Here is a 19915-nt window from a genome sequence, read left to right as displayed (position 1 = left end):
GGGGGATGGGATATTCCTTTTGTTTCTGCTTTTCTTGCCATGCTTTTGTGTTCGAGAAGCGGAGAAGGTCTACTGCCAGCTTCAGGAGCCTGACTGCAGCTGGGAGTGTCGGTGTGGGACTTGGCAGGGGACCAGCGCTGCTGTCTTCCATCCCGTGCTCCGCGGTGACACCGAAGTTCCCGATGGTGGAATTTTTAAAGCCAGGTTTGTCTGACCAGAGAGTCGGTTCCTCCGCGGGGGCTGGGAGGGAGCAGCGCTGCGCAGGGCTCTGCTGAGGAGCGGCCACCCATCACTGTCTCTGTAGGACTCGTGTGGTGAAGCCGAGGAGGTGTCAACCCACTGCTGCCCACAAGGTGCTGTGTCCTGGTAAAGGCTGGCGGCAGCTTGGGGTGGCTTTTAATGCAGGGCTGCTAAGTTCAAGAGGCAGAACGTCTGGTTGAAATGTTTTGTTTCTTAATTGAAAGAGTTTTAGTGGTGGTAATACATGCTAATACACGGAGCAGCGTGCTCTAAAGCGTGGGTAGAAGCACATCGTGGTGGGCTGACCTTTGCTGGCTGCCAGCTGCCCTCAACGTCGAGAGGTCAGAGCGAGCACTGGCAGTTACTGGCGAGGGCAAAACAGACTCCGTGGGTGGGGAAGGCGGGGGGGAACTAATTTAATTTATTGCCAATTAATTGTAGCAGTAGGATAGTGAGAAATAAGAGCAAGTCTTAAAACACCTTCCCCTCTTCTTCCCCTTCCCTTCTTCCCAGGCTCAACTTCACTCCCCATTTCTCCACCTCCTCCTCGATGGGGAATGGGGGTTGCAGTCAGTTCGTCACACGTTCTCTCTGCTGTTCCAAGGCACAAGCCACATGTAAATGCTCCACTGGTGTTCTGAAGAGCAGCAGCGTTGCTTTCTCCTCCTGGGTCCTTTTTCCCCTCTTTTTTCATCCTCCTGCCCTCTCCGCTGGGGCCGGGCTTCGAGAGTCCTGCTGTAAGCGGTGCTTGGGCTGAGCAGCAGCATCTCTACATCTCTTTTTTCCTTCCACCCCCTCAAAAAGAATGGAGGTGTCCTTCACTCGTCTTTAAATAAAACCTTATTATTTTCTTTGCCTAAACCTTTTCGACTGCACTACCTCAGTTCCCTGCTGGGGTCCATAAAGTGGTTTGATTTGCAACACGATGTTTGCATTAACCGCCTGGATACATGCTGGTTTTCAAAGCAGACTTATTTTCTATTTAATTTCGTACTTGGGCTGCTTCAGGGAGCTTTTACAGAATGGTGGTGAAGTTTATTGCTTGGTTATCTCTACTCCTAGTATGAAAAATGAACTTTTCTGAGGCGTATTTTTACGTATTGCTTTCTGAATAAAAAAGGACTTATTCGCCCACCCCCCCAGTTAGCGATCTACAATTTAATGTGTCTCTTCTGAAAGATTGATTCCCCCACCCCCTCAGAACCATATTTTGGGGACAGGCGTTGTGTAGGCAATGCTGGCGCCGCACGTGGAACTCCCCACCTTCTGCTGCCCGTGGCCCAGAGAGCAGGAGTACGGGGAAAATGCTGCTCTCCCCCAGGGGATCCGATTGCAGGAGCCATACCCCTCTTATTTGGGTAAAATTGGCAGTTCTTGCAGTAAATAGTCCAGCTTAGCATCCATTAATTTACTAAGCATCTTATTTTTTACCATGATGCAGTGAGATACTGAAACATAATCAAAACGCACGTACCACCGAGGATGCCTGCCAACCAAAGATGCACCCGTTAAGATGCTGTTTTCCGCGTAGGTGTTTTGGCGTTGAAATCTCCCGCTACGTATTTTGTATTCATAAAATATTCATACAGCTAGAATTCAGATTTTTTTTTTTTCCCAATTGTCCAACACTGTATCAGTTTTGTGGATGTCTTGGTTTCTGTGGTGACTGAAGAGCCCAAGTCATATGCATGCACAACTTTTCTCGTCGGGGTCTCTTTTGATGCCTGTGACGCATCATACCGCACGTATTGTGATGTAACACCCAGGTTTTTTTGACCCAAGTTCTACGTGTTTTTGTGTTGGCATCTTCAGAGGTGCCGAGCACGGGGGTCTTTAGAGGAGCACTCTATCAGACAGAATTGGACAGGATTCAAAGTTGGTCTTTTCACGGTCTGAGTTGGCATTTTCAGTTCAGTCTTTTGTGATCTTTAAGGTATTTATCGTTAGTTCTCTAAACCAATTAAACTTTAAAAAACATTTATTCCTGATAAGACTACAAATTGTCTCTCCACTTGCTACTGAATTGAATGAATTTGTTGCAAAATTTACATAGCATGAAGCTTCTCATTTCCTACAGCCGTTTGTGATCCCGTTTTCTTTGTGACTGCTCCGGGAACTGGAGATCGGAGCGGCTGCGACGCTGAGAGCTGCAGGGCCGGCTTCTCAAGCCTTTACACATCTCAACAACGAAACAAAACCACAGCGGCTGTCTCCTTCGATTTCATTAGTGTGTGCACGTGTACGTACGCTCGTGTGCGTGCATCTGTGTGCTCATTCACACCTGCTGCATCACGTGGGACATCCTTGGGTCACCCTTCCATGGATCTGTCTTGGAGGCGGCACATCCAGATCATCGCATTTGGAAGAACGGTGCTTCGTCACAGCATTTTTTTTTTCCTGTGTAGCACGAACGGAAATACCATCTTCAGGATAAAATTACTGTACCAAATTTAAAATACTTCAAGGAAAGCACAGAAGGATTGTTCTTCCCTCTGCTGGCCTCTCCCTGCCTCCAGCAGCTGGAGGTTTTGGGGCTTGTGGCCTGAAGGCGGGTGTGTGTCATGGTGCTGAGGGGCCGGTGAACCTCTTGGATGCCAGTTTGGTTTACCCTCTTTGATCCCATTTGCACACTGACCACCACCCAACACTCAGAGGACATGACTCCTTGTAAAAAGGGAGCCTCCATCTTCTCTGTGGCCACCCTTTAAATACTGGAACGTGGTGGTAAGGTCTCCCCTGAGCCTCCTTTTCTCAAAGCTGAACAAACCCTGTTCTGTCAGCCTTTCTTGACATGCCAGGCTTCCCAGTCCTTGGATCAACTTGGTGGCCCTTCTCTGGACCCTCTCCAGCCTGTCCACATCCGCTTTGTATAGCGGGGACCAAAACTGAACACAGTGTTCCAGGTGGGGCCTGACAAGTGACGAGTAGAGTGGGACCAGGACGCCCAAGTCCCTGTCCACAGAGCTTCTCCCCAGCCAGGTAGATCCCAGCCTGTGCTGCACTCCTGGATTATGTTTTCCCTGGTGCAAGACCTTACACTTGCCCTTGTTGAACTTCATAAGGTTCTTGTTAACCCACTCTTCCCGGACGATCCAGGGCTTCCTGCTGGGTGGCTCTCCCTTCCCAAGTGTCCACTTCCTCACTCTGGTATCATCGGCAAACTTCATCAGGGTACACTTGATCCCATCTTCCAGATCACTTATGAAGATATTAAACAGCATTAGCCCCAGTATCGATCCCTGGGGGACCCCACTTGTGACAGGTTGCCAGTCCGAGAAGGAACTATTGGCCACCACCGTAACGCATCAGTTTCTCTGGGAGGAGGCTGCAGGGAACCGTGTTGAAAGCCTTGGAGAAATCCAGGCAGACAATGTCCACCGCTCGCCTCACATCAACCGAGCAGGTCACTTTGTTGTGGAAGGTGATCGGGTTTGTCAAGCATGATTTGCCCTTGGTGAATCTGCGGTGGCTTTCCCAATCACGTGCTTCATTTGACTTGTGGTCGCCCCCAGGAGGATTCATTCCATAACTTTCTGAGGGACTGAAGTAAGACTGATGGGTCTATAACTTCCTGGGTCCTCCTTTAAGCCCTTCTTGTAGAAGACATTAGCCTTCATCCAATCTTCTGGGATGTCCCCCAGTCTCCACAGCTTCTCAAGAATTATAGAGAGCGGCCTCACCGCGACGTCAATCAGCTCTCTTTACACCCTTGGGTGGATGTTGTTAGGGCCCATCCATTGGCAGGGCTCAAGCTCCTGTAACTGTTCACCCACCAACTCTTCCTTCACTGGTGGTGGGTTTGGGTTTGCATCAACCTGAATTGTTGTTCCCAAGGCCCAAGTTCACACCAAGGTGAAAGTGCTGAGAACCTCTGCCTTTCCAGTGTTGGTGACTAATTCACCTCTCCTATTTAACAGCGGGACAATATTTTCCTTCCATTTCAGCTTGTTGTTCGTGTGCCTGAAGAACCCTTTTCGTGTAGTTTTTGACACCTCTGGCCAGTTTCAGTTTGTGCTGAGCTTTTTGCTTTTCTAACTGCGTCTCTGCACGCCCTGGCAACGCCCTTGTAGTTCTCAACGGGGATTTGTCCACTTTTCCATCTCTGGAAGGCTTCTCTTTTGGTTTTGAGCAGACTCAGAAGCTCACAGTTAAGCCAGGGGGGTGTCTTGCTGCTCCTACTTCCCTTACCTTTAAAGGGGACATTCCTGTGCTTGCAGGAGAGTGTTCTGGCTCTCAATGGGAGCGTCTTCACTGGGAAGGTCTTCAGGAGCTATTTCATGGCTGTTGGCACAGGGGTCATTAGCCCTGAGCCAAGCCCCAGGAGCTCTGGGACCTCTTGGGAGATGGCTGGGCAGGGCTGGTGGCTGCAGCAAGAACCTGGATGGGGAGAGTCCCATGTGGCTCAGGGGTAATGGGGCAGCCGTGATTCCTGGGTCTCCTGGCTCTGTGCCTGGCCGTGGGTCCTGGTGGGGTGGGTTTGTTTTGGAGCCATCTGGAACCGGCTCCACCTGACGTGGGGGCAGCCCCTGGTCTCTTCTCTCCGGGGCCACCCCTGCAGCACCCCCACCCAGACCTCCCCAGGTGAACCCCATACAACATGTCTAAGCCTCACTGCTGGATGGACTTCGAGGCCATGAAGCTGTGGCAGCCTTGCCTGTCCCAGGCTGCCATATTCGTATTGTCCTGACCTCTTGAAGGACTCACAATGTCTCTTCAGAGGTCTGCCTCAAAGAGTGCCCTTTATGGTCTGCTGATTCTTTACCTATTTGAATAGTTATTGCATCTATTTAGATAAGACGGGCACGTGCAATCATGGGCATTGAGGAGACTGACCGATAGTCCAGCTTACACCTAGGTGCTGTAGACAACCCCTGGTGATGCACGTGCTGGCCCCGAGTGCAATGCAGCCATGCCTACCTGCATCTCTTGCAGGTCAGGGCTGGCTGCCTGCAGGACGCCACACATCGTCTTGTGGCAGGTGATACCAGGCTGAATGGCGCAGGTGATTTGCCAGAGGGGCGGGATGCCGTTCAGAGGGACCTGGACACGCTCAAGAAGTCAGTGTGAACCTCATGAGGCTCAACCAGGCCAAGTGCAGGGTCTTGCCCCTGGGTCAGGGCAAGCTGCGGTCTCAGCACAGGCTGGGGAGGGAGAGATGGAGAGCAGCTCTGAGGAGAAGGGCTTGGGGGTGCTGGGGGGTGAAAAGCTGGCCATGTGCTGGCACCGTCCGCTGGTAGCCTGGAAAGCCCCCCGCATCCTGGGCTGCATCCCCAGCAGCGTGGGCAGCAGGGTGAGGGGGAGGATTCTGCCCCTCTGCTCTGCTCTGGGGAGACCCCACTGCAGGACACCAACAGCAGAAGGACACAGAGCTGTTGGAGCGGGGCCAGAGGAGGCCACAAAGATGCTGGGAGGGCTGGAGCCCCTCTGCTGGGAGGACAGGCTGAGAGCTGGGGGGGTTCAGCCTGGAGAAGAGAAGGCTCCGGGGAGACCTTCCAGCCCCTTCCAGTCCCTAAAGGGGCTCCAGGAAAGCTGGGGAGGGACTCTGGATCAGGGAGGGGAGCCACAGGACGAGGGGGAAGGGTTTTAAATTGAAAGAGGGGAGATTTAGATGGGATCTCAGGCAGAAATTGTTTGCTGTGAGGGCGATGAGCCCCTGGCCCAGGTTGCCCAGAGAAGCTGTGGCTGCCCCATCCCTGGAGGGGTTCAAGGCCAGGTTGGACGGAGCTTGGAGCAACCTGGGCTGGTGGGAGGTGTACCTGGGAGGAGAGAGGCTGGAAGTTACACCTGGAAGTTGCGGGGGGACGTCAGCTGGTGTGATAAAACCTTCTCTGCACACCCTCAACGGAGAACAGCAGCTGGAGGACCCTTCCCTTCCCCAAAAACTACCCCACAGCATCTTCTTTGTGTCCCACCACAGGACACATGGCCCCATGCATCTTCATAAGCTCAGAGGAGGGCAGAGGCAAGGGCACAGCAGCAGGAACCCAAAGGAAGGTGCAGCCCACCCGGGCTCCTGTCCTGGGAAGGGCCTCAGCCCCACGGTGCAGGTAGAAACCCGTCATGGTGAGTAAGGGCCAGCACACCCATGGGACACCTTGAAGGATGCTGGGGATGAACGTCTTGGCATCACGCAAGACATTTCGCAGAGGATCCAAAGGAAGGATCCAGAGGATTTGGGGGAGAACAAGTAGGGGAACAATGGACAAAAAGGGCCCACCATGCCTGCTGGTTGGTCACGCCGTGCCCTAGGTGTCACCAGCGCTGTCCGTCCCACCTGCTTATTGAATCCCTTCCTAACGAGCGCAGCACCCACAGCCAGCCCATGGGGTTGTGGCGGGTCCATGGGGCGGCGACTGGGGAGAGTGGAGCGAGGGAAACCACGTGGGAGAGGGGCCAGAGGCTCCCATGGGCTCTCGGATCCAGCCTGACGCCCCCGTGGCAGCCCCCAGCCCCATCGCGGGTGGGCGAAGGTCGGGTATTACCAGGTCACGATGTGGGGGTCGCTGTGCCCTGTGACCCCCCCATATCGTGGGGGGATCACTGTGCCACGCCCCCCTCCCCCCCCCCCAGACCCACGGTCCCCTGATCCTCTGGGCTGCATTGCTGTGACGTCGCTGTGACGTTGCTCATCCCAGTACCCGACTGCTGGCGACCTCACAGCTCCCGATACCCTGGGGGCTACCACAGGGCTGCCCTCGCTTGCCCTCATGGCTGACGTCACAGAAACCATCCCCCCCCCCCCGCCAGCAGCGGGGAGTCCCTGCTTCTGCAGCTGCACTTCCAAGCCCCGCCCCCCGCCACCTCTGATGTCACCGCCCCCGGCCCTGACATCACCATGACATCACACGGACACCACCGCTGCCAACCGCTCCCTTTATTGGGCTGCTCCGGACAGTCCGGGGGTGGGTGGGGGGTGGCAGCCCGGAGGCCTGGGTGCTCAGAGGGTGGGGCCCTGGGGGGCGGAGCTCTCCAGGGGCGGGGCCAGCCCCAGCAGCCCCCGGGCGGTGGTGAAGAGGTTGAGGGGGGCATTGCCGTCGGTGATGAGGGTGGACTGCAGCCCCAGGCCCTGCAGCAGCTTCACCTTGGTGGGGGGGAACGACACACACACCTCCCGTCAGGCCACGCCCCCAAACCCTGCCCACGGAGACTCCGCCCCCCCGGGAAGTGCCACGCCCAGCAAAGCCCCTCCCACCCTGCAGACACACCCCCCCTCCCCATGCCCCCCACCCCTCACCTGGAGCTCCGGCCCGGCCCGGGCGATGTCTCGGATGGTTTCGGGCCCCAGGGCGGCCGCCACCTCCCGCACCCGCGAGGCCTCCACGTCCGCCAGCGCCTGGGCCCGCGCCGCCTCCGCCTCCCCCCGCGCCCGCTGCGCCCGCACCTCCTGCGCCTGCAGCCGCTCCTTCCGCGACAGCTCCGCCTCCTGGGGGTGGGGAACTGTCGGGACATGCCCCCGGCTCCACCTCCATTGGGTGGGACATGGCGGGGACACGCCTCCACCCCACAGCTCCGCCCCCCGGGCCCCGCAGGGCACCTCCCCGGGCAGGTCCCGGCCGCCCCGCCCTCTCGCCGCACCGTCTCGATGGCGATGGCCTCCGCCTTCAGCTTGGCCTGCTGGACGGCCGCCTCCCCCTCGATGCGGGCGGCCTCCACCCGGGCCTGCGCCTCCGCCCGCGCCGCCCCCGCGCTCTCCACGGCCGCGCTGGGGAGAAGGGAGGAGAGGGGAGGGCAGTCACACCCCCAGCCCGCCGCAGAACCCCCGCCCCGCACCCCCTCGCCCGCCGGGAAGATGGCCGACCTGAGGGCCTCCAGCTCCAGCAGCTCCCTGCGCGCCCGCTCGGCCTCCGCCTGGTCCAGCAGCCGCTGCCGCTCCAGGCGTCCCCGGGCCTCCTGCGCCAGCCGCTCCGCCTCATGCCTGGGGACAGGGAGCGAGGGGTCAGGGGACGCGGGGGACACGGGGGGACATAGCGGGGAAGCTGGTCGGGTGGAGGACATGGGGATGTAGGGGTGTAGGGGGACGTGGTTGGTATGGGGGACATGGGTGTAGGGGACATTTAGGGACATGGGGGGTCACATGGAGGGACACAGGCGATGCGGCAATATGGGGAGAGCATTGGAGGAGATGGGGGGGCTTAAGGGACATGGGGGGGGACACTTGGGGATGCAAAGGACACCGAGACCTGGCAGTGGCCTCCTGGGAGTTAGTGCTGATGATCTCCAGCTGGAAGGTGGGCTGGGGGGACACAAGGGGACACAGGAGGAACCTGGTGGGACGTGAGGTGACCCGGGGGGGACATGAGGTGACATGGGGGGGACATGGGGACCTGGCTGCGGCCTCCTGGGAGTTGGTGGCGATCTCGATGGCCAGCTGGACACTGCGCTGCAGGGCGTCGCGGGTGCGCTGGTCCACAGGCTCCACGCTCTGGATGTCGACGCTCGTCACCACCAGCCCGTTGGGGGCAAAGCGGAGCTGCTCCCGCAGCCGCCCGCCCTCATCAAAGCCAAACACGGCCGAGCAGATGAGACGATTGGAGTTCTGGGGACAGCAGAGATACATGAGACACTTGGGGACATCGGGGTCCCCTGGGGACATTGAGGAGGTTGAGATACTGGGTACATGGGGGGATATAGGGAACATGTGGGGCTTCCTCAAAGCCAAACAAGGCTGAGCAGATCAGCCTCCTTGAGTTCCTGGGAGATGAGGGATACGCAAGACACTTGGGGACATCAGGGGGACATCAGGGACCGAGGGAGACCCAGGGTGACATGGAGGGGGGGCACAAGGACGTGGGTGAGGCGGGTGGAAGTGGGGGTGGTTGAGCCCAAGGGAGGGGCTGCGCTGGGGGCGCAGCCGAGGAGACCTTGTGGAAGTTGTCGAAGGTGACGGCCGCCACGGCGCCGCGCACGCGGGAGGCCAGGGACTTGCAGGCATCACCCACGAAGTCGGGGACGCTGAAGAGGCGCCCCAGCTCCTTGGGGTCCTTGGGCACCTCGAAGTGCCTGCGGAGGGGGAAGAAGGATCCACCCTCAGGCCCTGCCCACCACAGGCCTCACCCACCCTGGCCCTGCCCACTGCCATAACCTCGCCCCATCCCGGGGCCACGCCCACCCCAAGGCCATTGGTCACCTGGCTCTGCCTGGCTGTTAAGCCCCGCCCCCTGGCTGCCAACCACGCCCTCTCCCTAGATGCCCCACCCACGCTGTCTGACCACGCCTGCACCTAGCCCCACCCATAGTGCCTGACCATGCCCTCAGCACTGAGACCATAGCCCCACCCACAATGACCACGCCCTGAATGCCCAGGCCACACCCCCTTGCCTAGCCCCGCCCACACTGCATGACCACACCCCCAACACAGGCCACACCCTCCGTCTAGCCCCACCCATACTGACCACGCCCCCAATGCCCAGGCCACACCCACTTGAGTAGCCCTGCCCATGCTGCATGACCACCTCACCAAGACCACACCCCCTTGCATAGCCCGGCCACAGTGCATGACCACGCCCCAAAGACCCAGACCATGCCCCCTTGAGTAGCCCCACCCACGCAGACCACGCCCCAAATGCCCAAGCCACACCCCTCCCTCTAGCCCCACCCACAATGTCTGACCACGCCCCAAGACCCAGGCCACACCCCCAGTAGGTTGACCACTGTCCCCACAGCCCGGTCCTGCCCCACCCCAAATCTGTTCCCGCCCCTTGCCCTAGCCCTGCACCTCCCACCCCAAACCCCGCCCCTGAGCCCCACCCACCAGTTGTAGGCCAGCTGGAGCTGGAGGCGGGCGTGGTCGGCCGTCTCGATGGTGACGATGTCGGTGCAGAAGTCGGGCCCCAGGCGGAGGCAGAGGCTGCGGCGGGCGTGGGGACGCTTGGGGCGCCCTGCTGAGAGGGACAGGACCGTCAGCTGCTCCCCGGGGCCCAGCACCACCAGCTCGGGGCCCAGCATCACCCTGTGACAGGACGAGAGCGTGTCAAGGGCATGGGTGACATGTTGGGGGCACCACCCTGCACAGGAGGGGACCACGAGGAGGCCAAGGACAAGCCACCACATGCTGGGCCCAGCACCATCACCTGCTCCGCGGTGGCTCTGAGCCACCCTGCCGGGCCAAGGACATGCTGTGACATGTGGGTGCCCAACACCACCTTGTGACATAGCAACGGACATGTGCCAAGGACAAAGCTCACAAGACAAAGACAGGCCAAGGACGTATCGCAGCAGCACAGTATGGGTGAGGTGGGGAGGGACCTCTGAAGACCATCTTGTCCAACCCCCCTGGTCAAGCAGGGCCACCTGGAGCTGGCTGCCCAGGACTGCATCTAGTCAGGGTTGCAAATATCTCCAAGGATGGAGATTCCACCACTTCCGTGGGCAACCTGTGCCGGTGCTCGGTCCCCCTCACAGTGAAAGTGTTTCCTGGTGTTTAGAGGGAACCTCCAGTTTGTGCCCGTTGCCTCTGGTCCTGTCACTGTCCTCTCTGCACCCGAACGTCAGGTATTTATATACATTGATAAGATCCCCCAGAGCCTTCTCTTCTCCAGGCTGAACAGTCCCAGCTCTCTCAGCCTTTCCTTGTAGAAGAGATGCTCCAGTCCCTTCATCTTTGCGAGCTTTCTTTGGTGTGTCCGTGTCTGTCTTGTACTGGGGAGCCCAGCACTGGACACAGCACTCCAGGTGGGGCCTCACCAGTGCTGAGGGGAAGGATGAGGTCCCCCACCTCCTGGGAACACCCCTAACGCAGCCCAGGACACAATTTGCCACCTTTGCCACCAGCTTGGTGTCCATCAGGACCCCAGGTCCTTTTCTGCCGAGGTGCTTTCCAGCCGTTCAGCCCCCAGCATATACCGGTGCACGGGGTTGTCCCTCCCCAGGGGCAGGACTTTGCACTTCCACTTGTTGGTCTTCATGAGGTTCCTGTCAGCCCGTTTCTCCAGCCTGTTGAGGTCCCTCAGGATGGCTGCCTGACTCTGGTGTCTCAGGTGTCCTCTGCGAACTTGCTGAGGGTACCCTCTGCCCCATCGTCCAGCTCAGTAATGAAGGTGTTAAACAGGACTGGACCCAGTATTCACCCCTGGGGTACACCACTAGCTACTCTCCTCCAACTAGAGCTCGTGCCACTGATCACCACGCTCTGGGCCTGGCCATTCAGACAGTTTTCAGTGCCCCTCGCTGCTCATCCAGCCCAAACTTCATCAGCTTCTCTATGAAGATCTTGTGGGAGACAGTGTCGAAGGACTTCCTGAAGTCTGAGTAGACAATAGCCACCGCTCTCCATCTACAGACCCAGGCATTTCATCAGAGATGTTCATCAGGTTGGTCAAACATGACTTGCCCTTGGTGAATTCACGCTGACAGCTCCTGATGATCTTGTCCTTCACATGCCTGGAAATGGTTTCTAGGATGAGCTGCTCCATCACCTTCCCAGGGATCGAGGCGAGGCTGAGCGGCCTGTAGTTCCCTGGGTCCTCCTTCTTGCCCTTCTGGAAGATGAGGGTGACCTTTCCCATCTTCGGACACTTGTCCCAGTTGCCATGATTGATCAAAGATCGTCGAGTGTCCTCTTAATGACATCAGCCAGCTCCTTCAACACTCGTAGTTGCGTCCCATCTTCTTTGCTCCAGACTCTCCCCCTGGTCTCTGGAGCCTGGGATCCCCAGTGTGACTTGTACTGAAGCCAAGGATATACCATGACACAAGAGTCCCTGCACTGTCACTTGCTTCCCAGGGCCCTACACGACCAACTCTACACCCAGCACCACCCTGCAACATGCCAAAAACACGTGAAGGACATGGGTCACATGCCAAGGAAGCACCAGTCCCCACACCGTCAGCTGCTCCCCGGGGCCCAGCACCGCCAGCGCTGGGCCCAGCATCAGCCGGCCACAGACATGCCAAAGACACTGGTCACACGCCAAGGACACACCATGGCACAGGGGTCACAGCAACATCACCTGCACCCTGGTGCCCAGCACCCTCCTCAGTGTCCCCTCCATCCCCACATCCTCCTCCCACACCCCCCGTACATCCACTATGTCCTCCATGCCCTGCCACGTCCCTTCTCCCCCGCGCCCAGAACCACGGGTGCTCACCGTGCCCGCCGCTCCCCGTAGTCGTAGACCTGCACGGCGGCATTGTGGGGCACCTGGTAGGTGATAGCGCGGGTGCAGTCACGTTGGGGGACCCCAGCGTCCGGGATGGAGAAAGACTGGGCACCGATGTCCATGCCGCGGATGTCTCCACGGGCTGCGGCCAGCAGCGCCTCCACCCCGGGGGGCAGCTCCTTCTCCCACAGCTCCTCAGACTCTGTCAGCATGTAGGTCTGGCCCATCACCACCCGCACCTGCAGCCAGAGCCACCTCAGGGTGCTGCCGGGCTCTGACAGCCGCTGGAGGGCTTGGAGGCACTGGAAGGGGGTGTCTGGGTGGCTTGGGGGGCAACAGGAGCATTTGGATGGGGTTCAGGAGTACCAGGAAGGGGTGGGGGGGATACTGGGGGGGGTTATGGAGAGTGTGTGGAGGCACTGGGAGAGGGTATAAGGGATACCAGCAGCACTGGGATGTGGTGGGGGGGTACTGGGGGCACATTGGGATGGGGTTTGGAGGCACTGGGAGCAGGTATATGGGGTACTGGGAAGACTGGGATGAAGTGTGGGGGGGGCATCTGGGGGCACTGAGAAGGAGGCTGGGAGACTGGGACTGTGTTTGAGGGCACTGGGATGGCATACATGGAATACTGGGAGTGGTGGGAGGCAGCGAGTGGATACTGGGATGGGGTATACAGTTACTGAGAGCACTGGGAGTGGGCTGGGAGCACTGGGACGGGGTATGGGGAGCACTGGCGGGGACATGGAATACTGGCATGGGAACTGGGGACATGGGGAAAGGTATGGGGGGCTAAGGGGGGTTGCATGGTTATGGTGGGCTGTAGGGGTTATGGGGAGTTATGGGGCCCCATGGGGGGCTATGTGGCTTATGGGAAGCTACAAGGGGCTACAGTGGGGTTCGGCAGCTCTAGGGGTTAGGGGGGAGCTCCCGGGGTCTATGGGGGGCTGTGGAGGAGCTGTAGGGGGGCTATGGAGGATGATGGGGGGCTACAGGGAGCTCTAGGTGGTCTATAGAGAGCTGCAGAGGACCGTGGGGAGCTCCATGAGTCTCTGGGGAGCTCTAGGGACCTGCGGGGGAGCTGCAGGGAGCAGGAACAGGGCTAGGGGGAGCCACCGAGGTGGCTGTAAAGGAGCTACAGGAAGCCACAAAGGCCAGTGGGGGGCTATAGGGGGCTACAAGGAGCTGCAGGGGACCTACAGGGGGCCGGGGCGGGCACCTTGCCAGTGCGGATGTCGCGCACGTAGATGCCCTCGTTGTCAGCAAGGGCCACGGCCTGGCGGCGCTCCAGCACGGTCACCTCAGCCGGTGGCACGTACTCGAGGGGCCCCCGGGCCAGCCAGCGGTCACCTGCCCGCCGTGTCACCTCCTTCCCCTCCTGAGAACGCAGGGATAGCATCAGTGACCAGCCTGGGGATGCAGAGACCCCGCCACCCCCTGGATGGGGACACAGGGACACAGACATTCCCCCATGGCCCTCTGCCACCTGCTGGCCTGAAGACATGGTGACAGGGACACCCTCCCTGTGCGGGAGGGACTCCCTCCGTGGCCCTCTGCTACCCACCTGGCTTGGGGACACAGGGATGAGGACAGGAGTCCCCACAGGTGTCCTCTGGGGCCTCCATAATCCTCCAGGAGTCCTTCATGTACCCCAACTGTCCCCAGGTGCCCTAACTGTCCCCAGTGATCCCCAATCACTTGTGCGTCCCATCCCCCTCCCATCGTCCCCATTGTCCCCCAACCACTTTTGGTTGCCCCAGTCATCCCAGGCTCACTGGGCCTCCCCCCCTAGTTTCTCCCAGGGGATCCTGAAACCCCAAGTGTCCCCTGGGCCACCTCATTGGTGTCCTTGATGGTCTGCAGCGCTTGGAGCAGCAGCCCCTCATCCTCAGAGAGCACGTAGACATCCTGGATGCCGGCCTGGAGCCGTTCGCCCGGCTGCAGAAAGAAGGACTTCTCCCCCTGGGGACACAGGGACATGTCACCAGCAGGACAGAGATGTGGCAAACCCATGGGGACATGGGGACACACTGGAACATGAAGTAAGAGCATGGGCACACAGTGGCACAGGGGAGAAGGACATCAGGTCATGGCAGGACACAGGGCAGGGACATGAGTGCATTACAGTCCCTCAGGGATATCTTATGGTCCCCGTGGACCACCTTCAAGACCTTTGGGGGTATGTCAGGGCCAGAGTCTTCTGGTTCTTGGTGTCCACCCATGGGTTCCTATGGAAGCTTAGGGTCCCTCAGCAAGACATCAGGGCTCACACAGGTGTTTTAGGGTACCTTAAGACCACGTTTGCGACCTTTGGGGATGTGTTTGGGTACGTCAGGGCCACCACTGGGGCCCTCAAGGGTACGTTAGGATCCCTCAGGGATACCCTAGGAACTTTTAGGGACACCTCAGGGGTACATTGGAGTCCCTTGGAGCCACCTTTGAGACTTTTGAGGACACCTATGCATAGAGAAGGTTCCATCAGAGCCACCCAGGTGTCCCTTAGGGCCACTCTCAGGTCCTGGGAGCCACATTTGGGTACCTCGGGGCACCTTAGGGTTCCCCGGTGACACAGTAGTGGTACATCGTATATCTTAAGGTCCCTCGGGACCATCTTTGATACCTATGGGACCCTACATTAGGTCCCTTGGGACCAGCTGCAGGTCCCCAGGGGCCACCCTTGTGTGCCCACCTTGACAACAAGCTGCTGGCCCAGCTGGGGATGCCCATTGGGCCCCACGGGGTCGAGCACCACACAGTACTGCCGGGGGCCCAGCGTTGTCACCGCCACCTCCGCCACCACCTCCTCGAACACCTCCGGGATGTAGGCCTCGCTCTCCGCCTGGGTCACCAGCCACTCCTCCCCAGTGCGCCGCACCCGACCCTCCTCATCCTCAAAGGTCCGCGTTGCCCGCAGGTGTAGGGCTTTCTGCAGGGAGGGGACACAGGGGGAGATGGTGGGTGATGGGACACCCAAAGGTCGCCCCAACTGGCCTTGTCACCCATAGGCACAGGGAGACGGGGTGATGGGACCCCCAAACCTACTCCTGAGGGACCTCATCACCTGTGCATGCAGGGGGACAGAGATGGGGTGGGTGGAGGGAGCACAACCCCCTGGAGGGCCCTTGTCACCCATGAGTGCAGCAGAACTCATATGCCCATCCTGGGTGTCCTTATCCCATGCAGGTGCAGGGGGCACAGGACCCCCAAACCTATCCCAGGGGGGTCTTCATCACCCATGGGTGCGGCAGCAAAGGGGTCATGGTGGGCTGCAGGGGGACTGGAGGCTTTTCGTCATCCACTGAGGCAGGAAGAACAGGGACACCATGGGTGAAGGGGATGGGACGTCCTGGAGAATCCTCATCACTCATGGGCACAGGGGCCACGGGAACACAATGGCTTGGAGGGATCCCCAGGTCCCACTGGAGGGTCCTTTTCACCCATGGGCACAAGGGGTCAGGGTCATGGTGGATCAGGGGGTGATGGGACCCTTCACCCATCCTGGAGGGCTCCTGTCACCCATGGGTGCACAGGACCTCCAAACCCAGCCCAAAGGGGCCTCATCACCCGTGGGCACACAGGAGGCGAGGGCTAGGATGCCCAGTACCTTGTCGGTGAGGATGTAGGCATCCACAACGTCCACTACTTCCTCGTAGACACCGGGCAGGTAGGCACCCACCTGCTTCACCAGCCACTCCTCACCTGGGAGCAGGGTGACGGGTGCTGGGGGAGCTGAGGACACTAAGGGGCTTGGGGAGGCAGGGGACTGGGAATCCCAGGGGTTCTGGGGTGGGATGTGGGTCATGAGGGTGCTGGGGAACAGGCAGCACGGGGTGCCACAGAGGTCCTGGGGTGCTGAGGGTCCTACGGATCTCAAATGTCCTTAGGGGTGCTGGGGGCAAGGGGTCCTACAGGTGGAATGGCAGCCCTGAGGGTGCTAGGGGGTCCGAAGGGTGGGATGGGAGGATGCTCAGGGTGCTGGGACCTGGGGGTTCTGGTGGTTCGGAGAGTACTATGGGTGCTGGGGGATAAGACAGGGTCCCAAGGGCACTGCAGGGCTGGATGGGGTTTATGGGGGGTGGGATGGGTGAGCTGGGGATCCCAGGGATGTGTGTGGGGGGGGTCCCATAGGGATCCTGGGGGTGCTGTGGGGTGGGATGGAGGCTTATGGGGGGGTGGGATGGGAGCACTGGGGATCCCAGGGATGCTGTGGGGTGGGAGGAGGTTTATGGGGGGTGGGTTGGGAATTTTGGGGATCCCAGGAGCACTGAGGGATGGGACAGGGCTCCTGGGAATGCTGTGGGGTAGGAAGGGGGTGCTGGGGGTCCCAGGAGATGGGATGGGGGTGCTGGAAGCCCCAGGGGTGCTGCTAGATGACGTGGAGCTCCCGTGGGTGCTGGAGGGTGACAGAGGGGTACGAGAGGTGTTGGAGGGTGAGAAAAGGGTCCCAGGGGTATGGGGTGGGGTGTCCCAGGGTACGCCAGGGGTGCCTTCAGGCAACAGAGGGGTGCCATGGGTGCCCAGGGGTAGCACCAATGGTACAGGGTGATATCACGCCAGCTGACACCAAGGCCACTGAGCAAGGGCTGAACCCAGGAGGCCACCGGGCTGTCACCGGGTGCTACCTGTGACGCGGCGGGTGCCATTGCGGTCGAGGCACTCCTTGCGTGCTCGCAGGCGGATGGCCTGGTTGTGCCCAATGACAGTGGCCTGCAGAGTCTCGGCCACCTCCACCTCCTTGCGGGGGATGTAGGTGTCTGTGGGAAGGTGGCACCATCAGCCCATGGGTCTCCCAGGGTGTCCCCAAAAGGGAGTATCCCCCCTGTGCTCACTGGGACCCTCGAAGAGCCACTCGTCTCCTGCCACGAACTTCTTCCCGTCCTCGTCCGTGAAGTCAAGCAGGGCCCGCAGGCGCAGGGCAGTGTCAGCCAGCACCATCTGCAGTGGGGTGATGTCCTGGGGACACACGGACACGGGGTTGAGGGAGAATCCCCTGGGGACACAGGTGTCACAGCAGAGGTGTGGCCGACATGGGGACAAAGGGTGCATGGGGCACTTTGGAAGATGCCTTGGGGACACTCTGAGGACACAAGCGGCACGGTGGGAGACATGGGGGCCACGGGGGAGTCACAGCAGGGGACGTGGGGATGCATCTGGGGGGTCACCATGGGGAATGTGGGGACATGGGGGTCATGACAGGGTTGCGAGGGTAAGGGGGCACAGGGGTGACAGTGGGGGACACGGGGGGTGAAACCCTGGGGACTGGGAGACAGGTTTTTCGCTGCGGGGCGTGTGGGGGACAGCCTGAGGATGGAGAAACAGAGAACGCTCCAGGCACAACCTGGGGCGAGGTACATGGGTTTGGAGCAGGGAGAGGGATGAGATGCTGGGGGCTATAGGGGGCCATGGGGGGAGGCTATAGGAGCAATGGGGGGGTGATGAGGCAACTATAGGAGCTGGGGGGGGGGCATTGGGAGGTATATGGGCTACAGGAGCTGTGAAAGATGACAGATTATGGAGCTACAGGGGCTATGGGGGGCCATGGAAGGCTACAGCGGTGAGTTACAGCGAGGTTATGGAGCCTACAGGGGACCACGGCGGGGCTACAGAAGCTGTGGGGAGCCCTGGGGCTGCTATAGGGGCTACAGGTACCTGCTTGATCTCCTCGCCGGGGTATAGGGGGAAGGGCTCCTGGGCCAGGCGGATATCGAGGTCGGCGTGCCGCAGACGGGCCTGCCCCGCTCCGTCGAGCATCACGGCCCCTGTGGGGCCCCGCACCACGGGGTTGAGCACCACGCAGTAGTGCCGGGGGGGCACCATCACCATGCGCCTGGGGGCGAACACCATCCTGCCGGCAGCCCCCCGTTGGTCCCCTCAGCCCTATAGAGCCCCCAGGGCCCTACAGAGCCCACCAGCCCCTCGACCCTCCAAAGCCCTGTAAAGCTCTATAGAGCCCAAGCCTCCCAGTCCTATAGAGCCCCACAGCCCCCCTTTGGCCCTCTACAGCATGATGGATTCCCCATGACCCTATAGAGCCCCTATGGCCCTACGGAGCCCCCAAACACTGCCCACAGCCCTATACAACCCCAATGCTCCCCAGGGACCATAGAGTCCCCATAGTCCTAAAGAGCCCCACAGCATCCCCCACAGCCCTAAAGGGCACCAACGGTCCTACGGATCCCCTCAAGCCCCTCATGACCCTACACAGCCCCCCAAACATCCCCCACAGAGACCCCACACACCTATAAGTCTAGACTGCCCCATAGCCATGGAAATCCACCCCCTGCCCCGTAGCACCCACGTCTTGTAGTCGTACCAGACACAGGGGTAGGACCCATCCTCCCACAGATCCCCACCTGGCCCATAGCATCCACTCTTTGTGGTCCTGCCAGAGGTGGGAACCGGACCCCCGCAACTCATAGGCGCCCCCCTGCCCCATAGCACCCACCTCTCGTGATCCTGCCTGATGTAGGTGTGGGGCCCAACCTCCACACGGGTGACATTGCTGTTGAGGTCCAGCACATGGACATAGTGGTAGGGGGGTATGCGGATCACAGGGTCCTCCATGGGGCAGCAGAATTCACAGTGGGGCAGGAGACCTTCCCGGGGTGTAGATGAGCTTGCTGTGGGGCAGAACAGCTTGTTGTGGCTCACAGACTTTGCCACAGGGTGGAAAAGCGTGCCACGGAGCTGACGGAAGTTGCCGTGGGGTGGATGAGCTCATCAGGCAGGGGAGGGGGAAGGACAGAAGACATCGCCATGGGGCTTATGGTGGGGTGGGAGACCTTGCCACAGGGTGGAAAAGCTTTCTGTGGGGCAGACCAGGTCGCTGTGGGGCAGAAGACCTCGCTGTGGGGCTCATGGTGGGGTGGGAGACCTCGCCACAGGATGGAGAAGCTTGCCGTGGGGCAGATCAGGCTGCTGCAGGGCAGATGGGGATGCTTGGGTGGGGCAGGAGACCTCACCATAGGGCTCACGGGGGGGCAGGAGGCTTTGGCACGGGGTGGGAAAAGCTTGCCGTGGGGGTGAGACTTTGCCATGGGGCAGAGGAGCCCCCCCGCAGGGTGGGATGCCCAGGGTCCCTGCCGTGGGGTGGGGGAGCTTGCTGTGGGGCATGCGAGCTCGCCATGGGGCTGGGGGGAAATGGAGGCGGGGGGGGGGAAGGAGACCTCACCGTGGGACAGGAGATCACCTCGCCGCGGGCAGGACACCTCGCTGTGGCGCAGGACACTTCCCTGTGGGGCAGGACACCTCCCCGCGGGCGACGAGAGCACGGAAAAGCCTTCGCCCGGGCCCAGCCCCGCCCGGCCCATCGGGGCCCGCCCCACAGGCCCGGATTCACACCCCACACGGCGCCCCCGGGCAAGATCTACCCTCCCCGGGAGGATCTACCCCACCCAGGGCACAACCTGTCCTCCCCCACCCCCCAGGGCTGTATTTGCCCGGGGGCCGGTGTGGGGTGTGAATCCAGCCCGGGCTGGATTCACCCCTCCCGGGGGCACGGTTCGCCCCTGCCCGGCGCGGGGTGTGAATCCAGCCCGGGCTGGATTCACCCCTCCCGGGGGCACGGTTCGCCCCTG

General features: G+C 60.3%; 1 protein-coding gene across 2 annotated transcripts; it reads right to left on the bottom strand.

The window, feature by feature from the left end:
• Positions 1-5: 5 nt before the first annotated feature.
• MVP (major vault protein) lies at positions 6-19704 on the bottom strand. 2 transcript variants are annotated; one of them, XM_054222978.1, is made up of 17 exons: positions 19510-19704; positions 18784-18958; positions 17988-18183; positions 17168-17291; positions 16961-17092; positions 15943-16037; positions 15028-15264; positions 14175-14300; positions 13558-13716; positions 12327-12577; positions 9992-10189; positions 9102-9240; positions 8565-8776; positions 8039-8155; positions 7816-7942; positions 7475-7663; positions 6-2637 (listed from the first exon to the last, which is right to left on the bottom strand). In XM_054222978.1, exons 1-17 carry the CDS (start codon positions 19646-19648, stop codon positions 2530-2532), a joined length of 2724 nt encoding a protein of 907 aa, XP_054078953.1. In that variant the 5' UTR covers positions 19649-19704; the 3' UTR covers positions 6-2529. The 2 variants fall into 2 exon arrangements, with proteins under 2 accessions (XP_054078953.1, XP_054078952.1); XM_054222977.1 differs by lacking the exon at positions 6-2637 and adding an exon at positions 7095-7321.
• Between the last annotated feature and the right edge of the window lie 211 nt (positions 19705-19915).

Source organism: Rissa tridactyla, chromosome 17 (genome assembly GCF_028500815.1).
Source record: "Rissa tridactyla isolate bRisTri1 chromosome 17, bRisTri1.patW.cur.20221130, whole genome shotgun sequence".
In the NCBI taxonomy this organism is placed as follows: Eukaryota; Metazoa; Chordata; class Aves; order Charadriiformes; family Laridae; genus Rissa; species Rissa tridactyla.
The sequence above is the reverse complement of the archived record's forward strand: the minus strand, read 5'-3'. Positions and strand labels throughout refer to the sequence as shown.